General features: G+C 38.5%; 1 protein-coding gene across 8 annotated transcripts in view; it reads left to right on the forward strand.

The window, feature by feature from the left end:
- Positions 1-12,825, forward strand: part of LOC143856825 (Acyl-CoA N-acyltransferases (NAT) superfamily protein) — a 38,560-nt gene that overhangs the window by 10,419 nt on the left and 15,316 nt on the right. For 3 of the 8 annotated variants that reach the window (XM_077367121.1, XM_077367122.1, XM_077367120.1), the window contains exons 2-3: positions 10,552-10,610; positions 10,692-10,748. In XM_077367121.1, coding sequence (XP_077223236.1) covers positions 10,552-10,610; positions 10,692-10,748 — 116 coding nt within the window. Of the gene's footprint in view, positions 1-10,541; positions 10,611-10,691; positions 10,749-11,834; positions 12,507-12,825 lie in introns of those variants that run through there. The other 5 variants (XM_077367117.1, XM_077367119.1, XM_077367118.1 and 2 more) reach the window with 3 other exon arrangements.

Raw genomic sequence — 12,825 nt, forward strand, 5'->3', positions numbered from 1 at the left:
CCAATAGCTTAAGCTTTTGGAGAAGTTGGTAAGTTAACATGGTATCAGAGCCAAAGGTCTCGAGTTCAAACCTCCCGGATAGCAAAAATCCGCATGCTATGGTCGGCCCAAAGTGGGACCACATGTGCCACGTGTTTGCCAAGTGGGCCACACGTGCGGGGGAGTGTTAAAGTATGAAAGATAAATAACGCCTTTCTCCAACAACTTAAGCTCTTGGAGAAGTTGGTAAGTTAACAAGTTCAGTTACAGAATTGCTTGTTATCCCCTGATGGAACCAGCTCGTTTCTGCCTCTTTGTTTCAGCACATACAACATAAGGATATGAGTAATGTAATAGCTGCCTTCTATCTGTTTGATAAAAATCCTCAACCACTATCCCATGTATTGAAGTAATGGGGCTCATTTCTGGCATGTTAATTCATATTAGCCAGTGAGGTACTCACTCCAAGTCATTGCAGGAGCTTAGATAATTGGCATTTCATCCAGCATCTTGTTTGAATGGTGTCAATTACTATTTACTTAACTTCAGCTAGTGTTAATCACAAGCTCTGATGATTTAATGACTCCTATGCACCTGAAAGACAGCAAGATACCTTAATTTGATTCTTTGCATCACTGGCTCATCACTTCCGCATACATCCCCCTACATCATATGGTATCATAGCATTCCCTTTGACACTTAGCATTGTTTCCACCCAGTAATTGCCATTTGAAGCTCACTCTCTTCTGTCAACTCTGCGTCAATTTGGTATGAGAGCTTCTCTGCATGTCTTGACCTGCGGCACAAGGTCTCTTAATCTGACTAGTAGAGGCTGTTAAAGTATAAAAGATAAATGACGCCTTTCTCCAACAGCTTAAGCTTTTGGAGAAGTTGGTAAGTTAACATGGTATCAGAGCCAAAGGTCTCGAGTTCAAACCTCCTGGATAGCAAAAATCCACATGCGATGGTTGGCCCAAAGTGGGACCACATGTGCGATGTGTTTGCCAAGTGGGCCACACGTGCGGGGGAGTGTTAAAGTATAAAAGATAAATAACGCCTTTCTCTAACAGCTTAAGCTTTTGGAGAAGTTGGTAAGTTAACAGAGGCATTGAAGTACATAAAATAAAGAGGGTTGTAAAATGGTCTCTTACGGGTTTCCTAATTTATGTAGAGTTTCTTCTGAATGTCAGTTCCTCTTTTTGTATTTATATGCATGTATAGATGAGAGGATAAGCAAGAAGTCTCACATAGATTTATCGTTAGTGAAAATAATAAAGGGTTAGAGGAAGTGGGTGTTCTTTGTTATGTGAGACGAAATAGTTACGATGAAAGGGAATTGGTATCTCACTTTTACTTTTGGCATTTTTCTCTCATAGTGGAATATTAGTTATTGCCTCTGGATGTAGGTATTGTTTTCGAACCACAATAAATCTGTGTGTTCACTAGTTTGTTTCGTTATTTTCTAGTGTTTTCTTGTTTTATTTACCACTGGGTGTGTATGTTTGAATTTCACCACAAAAGCACAACAATTGGTATAAAGCAAGATTTTAGCAAGGAAGAGGATCAGAGAGCAAAAGAATCAATTCCTTTTGCAGGAAGAGTTGGACACATGTCTTAGGAGACTCGACAATCTAGTCACTATTTTGTACTCGGAATCATCGATCGACGATCGATGTTGAGTCTTTAACAAGTTCTATCTTCCTTTTTTTTAGAAATTGTCCTTTGATGCTAACTAACCGGGTGATACACAGTGACATCAAATGCTTTAAATACCAATTCCACACTAAGGAGTTTAATGGAAAAGGCAAAAAGTGTAAAGAACATCCTAGTTCAACAAGGCCTGGCTATGACGTTTTAAGGGAAAGGATGGCAAGCTAGAGAATATGGAAGATGTGAGTGAGATGATATTAAGTTGGTGATCATTAACACAATTCTACTTTGTCTGACAGATAATATTATGTTCAATTACCATTCAAAAAAAAAAAAATGTTATGTTCAATGTTATGTATGAAGATTAGCACTAGAATTATGGGAGAAGTTTGAAAAACTTTACACGGCGAAGAGCTTGACCAACAAGTTGTATTTGAAGCGTCAGTTGTTGTCTAGGCTAAAGATAATCTGGTGTTCGCAACAAATTTCACATGCATGGAAAGGGAAATCACACACATAATATATTGGGATCAAATTTCCCTCTTGCGAGAAGAGGTTTTATTAATTTTGGTAGGGATCGTACACTTCCGGCTTTATTGGCTGTTAATTACATTTCTTGAAGAAAGAAAATACCTCTGATTATCCATCAAGAGGTTCCCTATCTAAATACAACTTTTAGTTAATTGTTCTCCAGAAAGATCTGATTTCTGTTAACAGATCTTTTCAGATGAAATTTCTTTGTCTTTGGGACTTTCTTCATCTTCTCAAACTTTCTTCATTTTCCTTTGGGGAGACGTCATCTTTATCGTCTTTCTTCATCAAAAGAAATGTCTTCTCCCTTTAACAAGTCTCTGGGAAGAGGTCTTAAAGGGACCTTTAGAGAGTCTCTGGAGAGAGATTCTAAAGGGATTTTCTTCTCTCCTGAAGGAGAAAGGTCTTCTTTCGGGGGAATCGTCGTCTTTATCATCTTTCTCCCTTTAGAAAGTCTCTGGAAGAGACTTTATTTAAAGGGATGTTCTTCATCATCTTTCTTCCTTTAGAAAGTCCCTGGAAGAGACTCTAAAGGGATTTTCTTCATCATCTTTCTCCCTTTAGAAAGTTCCTGGAAGAGACTTTAAAGGGAGTTTCTTCATCCTTCTCATGAAAGAGAAATGTCTTCTTCCTCGAAGAAAATTTGCAAAAAGAAAGAGAGAAGGAAAAAAAGAAACGGTTAGCCCAAATTTTTGCTCACCTTTCTCTCTTTTTGCCTTCTGTTTCTCCTTTTGCGTAGCCTTTTCTCCCCGAAGATCCGATCCTTCGGTAAAGTATTTTCTCTCTATTTATAGAATTCTCTTGAAGTGGTTGGCAACTGCCACATCACCATTTTTCTCTCAACTTCACAATCTCCACTTCTCCTTTTGTGCGGAGTTACGTAACTTTTTTTTGAAAAGTGGATGACTCACTTTTCCCTTCGCATGAGTTATTTTTATTTCCCAAAAATGTAGGGACTTCTTTTCCCTTAGTTGTGGTTTTTTTAAAAAAAAGTGGATGACTCACTTTTCCCTTCGCATGAGTTATTTTTATTTCCCAAAAATGTAGGGACTTCTTTTCCCTTAGTTGTGGCCTTAGTTGTGGGCTCTCCCTCTCTCTCTTCTAGTTTTTTTTATTAAAGTGCTTTATTTTTATCCTTTTTACTTTAGGGGATAGCGTAATGTGTAACTCTCCTTTTCTCTCTTCTTATTTTAAGAAGGGATTTTACTATTATGCCCTTTTTGTAAAATTTCGAGTCCAACATCTGGTGACTACGTTGTTGTTTGGTAAAGAAATAGTGAAGCTAGAAGAGATCACAACGTTGCTCCTGTCCGAAGAAAATAAGAGGAAGCCCAATCGCAAGGGAAGTTAAAATCATAGATTGATTACTTGATGGAAGCATCAGAAAAGAAGATCGTTTGCTACAGGATCTGGGAAAGGTAAGTCAAGATCAAAGGTTAGCAGGAAGGGCATGCAATCCTTTCATTTCAAGGAAACGTCCACTTGAATCAGGATTTTCCACTGCATGGATGATAATTTTGGTAGGGCAATGGTAACAGAGGCAACTGAGCAGAACGATTTTTTTGGAGATGTCCTTACCGTTTCTAATAGCAGTTCTCATGATGAGTGAATTTTGGATTGCGGTTGTTTTATTGGTATGTGCTAAAGGAAGGAATATTTTGATTTCTTTCAAGAGAAAGAGCAAGTGTTCTTGGGTGATGAGTCTACTAGATGTTGGACCATGAAGATCAAGATGTTTGATGGAGTAGTTTATAGTCTGGGTACTTTGGTCTATGTTCCAAAGATGCAAAGGAATTTGATATTGCTTGGCTAGTTGGGCTTCATTGGTTTTGAAATTAGGTTAGGCAACCAAGAGGGGGTGGGTGGGTGGTGAATTGGATTTAATTAAAATTATAAAGATATTGAATGTGATTAACCTCAAATTCAAATTACTACTAACCCTTGTTAATATGGAAGTAAAGTAAAAATAAAGGGAAAGAAGTGACCAATCACCAATGTAGAGAGCAAGCAAGAGAAGGAGGTTAAGAGGCAAAGAGATGAACACAAGGATTTTACAGTGGTTCGGTACTTGGATACAACACTAAGACCAACACTAAGACCTACATCCACTCTCCAAGTCCTTGTCAGCGCTTCCACTATCACGATCCTCCTTTCTCAACAGGCCGGATTGGAAAACCCTCTTACAATGTCGAGATTCACCTTTCTTAATGGGCCGAATCGGAGACCCTCTTACAAAGCTTGTTGAAGAAGAAGAACAATGATAAAACTCTCTTGGCCTCTTGTAGGCTTGATGTACAGTAAAAGCTCTCAAATAACTCTCTAAAGAAGATTACTAGTAAGCCTATGGAGATCTTCTTCAAAATGATTTCACAAGTCTAAGCTCTTTGAAGAATCAAATGGATTTTGAAAGTTTAAGCTCAAAATAGATTTTCAATCTTTCCAAAAGTTGTTAAATGTGTGAGGAAACATCATATTTATAGTCCATATAAATTTGTGACCGTTTGGGAGTAATTTGGGCTAGAAACAATTCAAAACGGTCAAAGAGTAACTAGCCGTTTGAGCCCCAACGGCTCTATTTCATACCGCTGGCAGTCGGCTAGCCAATAGGATCTGTTGAAATATATAAAAAACCTGTTTTAAGCCGCTCCAATCGACTAGGATACCATTCGGCTGCCCATAGGCTACTGGTTTATTTTAAGAAACCAGTTTCAGGGTGTCTAGTCGACTGGGGGAGGGTCTAGTCTACTGCTCCTGCAGAAAACTGGTTTTTTCAGAAACTGGTTTTTCCAGTTTCTGCAGCAAGTCTTGTAAAATTCATCTCTTTCTCATTTCTCGTCGGATTTTGACATTCTTGTCCTCTACGGATATGAGAAGAATGAGAGCTATCTGTTAAAAATATTTTCAAAAATATTTGAATATGTTATGGACTAGTTAAATTAGGTTTAAGGTGTTGGATTTATAATTCAAGTGCCAATGTCATGTCTTTCCATTCAAGGTGGCAACTGGGCCGTGCTGGGCCGCGGCTTGACAGGCACGGCACGACACGATTGCTACAGTGACATGGGCCGTGCTGGTACGGTACGGAGACGTGGGCCCTGCCGAGCTACGGGTTTAGGCCCGCGGCACGAAACGGCCCGGCATGACAAAATCAGTGTAAAAGTGACTTTATGTGGCTGTTTTCCCGGGCTGGCATGGCACGACACGGGCTAGGGGTCGTGGGCCATGCCATGCCTAATCTCAGGCTTATTCGTGCCGGCACGGCCTGTGGCCAAATCGTCCCGTGCCGTGCTTGGCCCGCGAGCCATGTTGGACCGGGAATTATCATGCCATGTCGGCACTGCACGACCCGTTTGCCACCTTGACTTTCCATTTCTAAACTTTGGTTAGCCCTTGTGCTTTGGTTCTTGGGCTATGGACTTTTGTTTTAATAATATTTAGGATCTTTGAAAATGATGTTCCATGAAATACAAATAGGTATCAAGGTTGGTTTTGAAAGAGGAGTAAAAAAACACTTTGAAATGCAAAACCACTTGAAAAAGATCTCCAATACAATCTAGAAAATATATAATACTTCGACTCCTTGATTGAATTGGATTCAAAGGTCTTCTTCGGGCTCTTGGGCTTGCAGGTGAACAATTGATATGGCTTTGGTACATGTGACTTCTCTTCTTGAATCATCTTCACTTTGAATGCTTGAGATAATCACCAACACTTGTTCATCTTCAAGCTCCTCATGGCATTGTGCAAGGCATGCTTGTGAGATCTTCATTGTGAGCTCTATGCTTGAACATCTTCCAAGGTTGTTGTCTCCAATATGTGCAAGCTCACTTAGATCCTTTGTGCATGTTGATCCTCAAGCCATGTGTTGTGTTGTATTGTGCTAATGTGCTAATGGCGATATGACATATGAAGTTCTTGTCTAAAGTACAACACTACAAAGCAACACATTAGTCCATAAAGACTAATCAGCTTAAGTTTGCTAGCTTCAAAACAACAAGGAAAAGATGATTAGTTGAATCCATGGGGAATCTTGGGCTAATAGGTTTCGGGTATTCTGTTGTAGGTGAAGACAAGGAAATCACTTGCGATTACATGATCCCGATGAAAGGAGAAAAGTGCAGTGCCTTGTATCATCTGGTGGAGAATATGGTGTTTAATATAATCCTATGATCTTGATATGTGGTTAAAAAAGGGATGCAAGTGCTTGTGTACTGTAGCGTCTCTTTCGCAGTCGGGACAGAGACTGATGTGAAAGGTTTGTAGGTTGCAGATGATAGTAAAGTGATAGTTTATGTATTAGGAGATGATAGATCGAGGTCCCTCTATGAAATTGTCTAGGTTAGTTGATTCAAGGTAGCTACATATGTGCATTGAGCTTACAAGCAGGAATCTTCCCTCGGGGTGCCGCTTCATACTCGGAACCTCGATTCGGTTCTCCTTAGTAGGGCTGCAACTCGGGTCGGGCTGTATGGGCTTTCTAGAACCCAACTCTACCCTAGAAATTATCTCGAGTCGGGTCGAGTTGGTTTTCTTTGAGAAAACCCAGATTCATAAACCCGACACTACCCAAGATAGTTTCTCGGGTTGGTTCGGGTCGGGTTTTTATTATTTAGCGTAGGATAATGACTAATTTCAAAGATTGTAGAAAACGACATTTTTTCACGCCAAAAATCTCATGATTTATATCATCAAGTGTATAAATTTAAGAAATAAACTATTTTTTCAACAATCATGATCAACCCAACGAAAACAATTATATCAATTTATTAGAAAATAATTCACCATGTTATTCAAGAGATATTTAAAAATGTCATAGTACACCTATACGAGTTGGGTCGGGTTTTAGGTTTTTTTTCTCTTGAAACCCTACCCGGCCACACAAGGTTAGATAGAATTAAAAATGAAGACGTTCTTAAAAAGGTGGGGGTGGCACCAATAGAGGAGAAGATGAGAGAGCACCGCTTAAGATGGTTTAGACGTATCCAACGTAGGCCTTTGGATGCTCCGGTGAGAAGAGGTGACTTGTGCCGAATTGATAGAGTAAAAAGAGGTAGGGGTAGACCGAAAACAACTTGGGTAGAAACAGTGAGGAAAGACTTGATAGCTATGAACATAACAGAGAACATGACCTTGCATAGGATAGAATGGAAGAAAATGATTCACGTAGAAGAACTAACTAGAGCCGGGATTAGAGCTGCGTAGATTCCTTTCACCTTCTTCATGAAATTTTTCTAAAGGATTCATTTTAGCTGACCCCAACTGGTTTGGGACAAAGGCTTTGTTGAGTTGAGTTGAGAAACCCTACCCGACCCAAGATTGAGTCGAGTTTTTCAACCTAAAACCCTACCCTACCCAAGACCCATGTTTTCTAAACCCGACCTGGGTTATTTTTGGGTTGGGTTGATGCGGGTGGGTAAAACTCTACCCAAGTTGCAGCCCTAATCCTTAGGAAGGAGCTTCCAGGGAGGGCGATCCCGAAGAGATGGAAACCGCTCCCAACCCACTCCTATTACTCCATTAGTAATCCCCTCATAAAATTACTTGCATTAAACTCCTCCAACTGTTCAAAGTACTTCATTGGAGCAAGCACGTAAGCAAATCTTCAGAAGGCATGAGGAAAGAAAATGAAGACGATTAGAAATTACTGCTTTTGTTGTACTTCAATTTTGAAAGATTATAGAAGATAGTTAAAAATTACTATTTTTTATGTACTTGAATTTTGAAAGACATGGTATGAAAATATTACATTAACGCTCCCACGACGCTCCCAAACTTAGACTCTTCTAGACCCCTACGCTTCTCCGCCCACGCCCCTGCACCCGCTTCGTGCTTCTATGGCATTGACCATGTTGATCAAGTTAAGGGAGTGAGAACTAGATTGATTCGATGGTGTTGGTGTAATGGATGCTTCTTAAGTCCAATGGTTGTTTGTGGTGATAGTAGATAGGTGAAGACTTGATGTAGGACCGGAAAGAGAAATAGACGAAATAGGAGAAATAAGAAGGGAAGAGAAGGAGAAGAATAGAAGAAGAAGGAGAATATGAGAAGAAGAGAAGAATAAGGAAAGAAGAAGAAGAAGAGGGGAAAGAATAGAGGAGAAAGAGAAGGAAGATGAAGAAGAAATCTTGGGGAGAAATTGGGGGAGAAATCTCAATCAATCTTTATTCATCAAAAAACTGAAAATCTCTACTATATAAGGCCATATAAAGGCAATGGAAGTAAAAGTCCATGGAAATAAATAAAAGCCCTAAAAACAAAAAAAATATGAAAATAAAATCCTAGAAACTAAATAACATGGAAATAAAATCCTAGATACTAAATAACATGTAAATAAATCCTAATGGGCAAATATTCTTCTTATTGGGCCTACAATCTGCATCAAGATGCCAATGGGATATCTTCAAGGTAACTTAACAAGCCAAATTGGAGATTGTTGGGATTTGTCTTGTTTTCACTTGATAATCTGTTACCTAATAATTGGAGGATTCTTTTACAAGGTGATGCAAATTGTAGGCCCAATTAGAGGCATATTTGGACATTAAGACTTTTAGAAATTTATTTCTCTGTTATTTAGAGTGGGAAATAAATTCCTAAAAGTCCTAATGGGCAATTATGCCTCTTATTGGGCCTACAATCTGCATCACAAGGTCTCCTAGTTTGACTTGGAGTGGCGTTTAGGTGGGTTAACTAAATAGGGCGGTAAAAGGGTCTCTTAAAAGTTTCCTAATTTATGTAGGAGTGTATCCTCTTAATGTTAGTGGTCCTCTTCTTCTACTTATATGCACATGTTTAGATGAGAGTGGATACACAAGAAGTCTCAAGTAGGGTTTTCTATTATGGTGAGTGAGGGAAAGAGAGAGTCACATAGCGTAGGTGTTCTTTGGTTGTGAGAGAGGAAAGGGCTACCCTGAAAGGGGATTGGGGTCTTGCTTGTATTTTTCTCTTGTAGGCTGTGTTATTATCTTATGTTTTCTTGTTTTATTTACTGCTATGTGCATGAGAATTTAGGCGTAAAAACACAACAAAGAATTCTTTAGTTTTTTTTTCTTTTGTGTTCTAATTGTTTGTATAGGGATTTCAGTGTATTTCCCCTGCAGTCAGAAACTGCAATCTGCAAACTACATAATTCACTTGCATGCTATTCTCTTGTGTTTTATGATTTTATTTACTATATGTGCGTGAATTTGTACAGTGAAAGGGGATTGGGGTCTCACTTGTATTTTTCTCTTGTATGCTGTGTTATTCTCTTGTGTTTTCTTGTTTTTTTTACTGCTATGAGCTTGAGAATTTTGGCGTAAAAACACAACAAATGATTCTTTAGTGTGTGGTTTCCATCAAATGACTACAATCTGAAATTATTGGAATTTCATTGCATAAAAGTTACAATTTTTTTTTGTACTTTTCATATAAGTTTTACCTTCTGTTGAATTTTTTGGTGAAGTTCTCAGCAAACTTTTATTGAAATCAGGCAAATGGGAGTTCGATTTTTTTATTTATAATTGAAGTTATTCAAGGCTTCCCATTGTCCCTGTTGTTGGTTTTTTGTTGCTTTGGTTTTTTATATGTTTTATGTACATTTTGACCTATTTGTGTATACAATTTATTCGTGTGAACAGAAATTCGGGGGGTTGGATTTCTATGCATGTCTGAAATTGTTCATCTATTCTCATCCTTTTGGACTATATAATCTATGATTTTCTGAATTTTATTTATATTTTTGATGACTCTGTGAAGCTAACATCTTGGCAAAATATAATACATAATTACCTAAAATACAAAAAGGAGTGGCAGTCACCATGTTCCTCTTGCTATATACTTTCCGGCATCTCAGAAAAAATGGAATAGGAAAAATTAGAGACTTTAGCATTGGGTTTATGAAATATGATATGGCATGATGTTAGCATGAGGTGGAAGGAATCCCGCCTCTTACATTCATTTAGTCACTCACAAATACATCATCCATTGAGCAAAGCATGTGCAATAGTTCAAACACGAGTATATGGATATCTCCGGGAAATTTCATGTCCCAAATTGTTGAAAATCAGTTATATTCATGCAACCTTTTTTTAAGGGTAGTGATAAATCGACCCCCATATTATCTTAAATCGACCCCCATACAGGGCAGTGCTTAGAGGAGGGAGAGAGGGAGGGAGGTCGACTTAAGATATTAGGGGGGTCAATTTATCACTGCCCTTTTTTAATCATTGAATTGTTGCCTTCTTTCTGCCAGACTTTTTATATAGTCGCTATTTTGTGAATTGTAGTATGTAGTGCATTTATTCATTTCATTTTAATTCAGCGGCTTTCAGGTCACTTTATATATAGTCGCTATTTTGTGTATTGTAGTATGTAGTGCATATATTCATATCATTTTAATTCAGCGGTTTTCAGGTCTTACCTTCACTACAGAGATTGGGAATTGGTCACAAGATAGTCAAAAGGATCATAAGGTATGTTGCTACTCTTTCTAGTATAATATACTGATTCCTGATATTCTTCTAGACATCTTACATTTATCTAGTTCCTTCCAGGGTTCTTACTGGTAGAGGCATATATGATATAGCAGCCCTCTGCTCAGAAAAAGAGAGGTACACGTCTTTTTTCTTATTTCCTTATATAGACTTCAAAACAACACAAAGTATTAAGGCTGAAATCCAAATCTGACTTGGGACTTAGTCCAGTGCCTGATTGAGTTTTTCAAGTATAAATAAGTCTTCTTGTATTCAATTTCTTTTCAAGTAGTCGATCGAGTTTTGTCCAGTGAGTGGCCCCATCGCCCCATTTATCAGTCTTCTTCAACTCTAGTTGACTCGGTAAGTCTTCTTAATATCAAAGTTTTTAAACATTGCTTCAAGACTTAACTGGTGGAACAAAGTCAATGAACATAAAAGATGTATTTTATACTTAACAGGCAAATCCATCATATGACACTGCAACATCTTGAATTGTCACCCTTAAATGTCTCTGAATAAATCCACCAATTCATCTCACCTATGACCTGTGTTTCCGTGATGCATGTTATTTGCATGGTCTTCTACTCAGGTAGGAGGCTGCACCCATGTCAGAATATTCTAATTTCTCGATGCTTCAAATTCTGAAATAACTCTGTTTATACTTTTTGTCACCACATCCTCTTATTCACAGGCTTCTACTGCTCTCTACATCCGATCAAGGTTTTAAATTTCGGTTTCGGTGTTGGTTTCGGTGGAAATTTCGGACGAAATCAGTAAAATTAGGTTAAAAATTTCGGTATTTTTAAAATTTTCCGTAGAAATGTCCGAAATTTCGGCAATTTTGGTGGAAATCTTTAAATTTCGGTGGCAATTTTATAAATAAGGGGTAAAACAAAACTTTGGTGAAATCTTGTAAAAACCGGTTCATGGTGAATTTTGTTTCTGCTGAAATTCGGCCAAAACGGCATGTTTCGGCCGAAATTTTAAACTACGCCGCCGGTAAGTGAGTTTGGAACACTGCTCCCAGCAAACGAGTTACCTCTTCAACTCGGTTCTTTCAATTGCCATCAATACCATCATTTCCGATCATTGTTGTTCACTATTCTTGATACTGGTTACCTTCTCGTTCTCATTATCTCTGTGTTTGTGTATGCATGCTATCTTCCTCCACAAGTGTCCATGCACAGTGGTCGAAATGTAATGTTTTGGAAGCTTTTGCAGGTTGTTTTTTGAAGCATGCGGATTTGGAGAGGATGCTCTGGGATCTACCACAATGATGTATACTCGAACCACATCAAGTTATACAGAAGGCAATCCAATGATAAAACGCGCCGGTCGGATGCTGCTGTTAGCTCCACCATTACGAGGACCCTTCTTAGAGCAACATTGATTATCAAACACATTCTCCTAAAAGGTTTCTTCGAGCTCCACACAACCATGCAATGACGCGTCAATCAGTGAATATTGCTTTGAAGTTAAAAGTAGACCAACCCCACTCAAATGGGATCTTGGTTTTGAGTCTTCTTGACAGAGAAGCACTGCTCTTTCACCTCCTGCTGCATATTATGGAGAATTTGGAGACTTGGGATTAAATCCCTTGAGACCAGTATCTCGTTGATGCTACATGTTTTCTTGTTCCAGTCAATCAAGAAGAGAGATACATATCCATCTCCTTAGCCATAGCTTACTATAATCCCAAACAAGAAAAGGAGAGAAGATGCCCTTGAGCTGGTTCGGCTATCCCTTTGTATGACATCCCAACCCTATTCGGTGTTTTGCTCTTATCATAGTTTTTCTCTTGCAAGTTTGAAAGCACACAATCTCCTGTAAGTTTGTACATTGATCAGTTTTGAATCTTTGTTGTGTTGTATTCAATTGCTCGTATTACTCCCCTGCCTTGGTGTTGTAGACAACATACTGCACACATGGATCACACTTGGAAAGTTTTAAAACACTTGGATATTGACTGTTGCTCTTGATCATCTGGCTCTTGTTTCATGCCAAGCCCATCAGCTCCTATTAGATTCACCCTCAAAAGAAGGTAAAACTATTTCCATTTGAAGATGCGTTAGATGGTCAAGAATTTCATTCTCATCGAGTATTATTTCTTGATGATGCAAATATCACCTTTTCCCTTTGTCTCTTCTTTTCTGATACCAACTTTTATCAAAAAGAAACATCTTCATACAGGAAAATTCTCTAACCTTCTCTT

The sequence above is a fragment of the Tasmannia lanceolata genome, unplaced genomic scaffold (genome assembly GCF_043159265.1).
Source record: "Tasmannia lanceolata isolate RefF3 unplaced genomic scaffold, GAP_Taslan_0.1 ptg000023l, whole genome shotgun sequence".
Taxonomy (NCBI): Eukaryota; Viridiplantae; Streptophyta; class Magnoliopsida; order Canellales; family Winteraceae; genus Tasmannia; species Tasmannia lanceolata.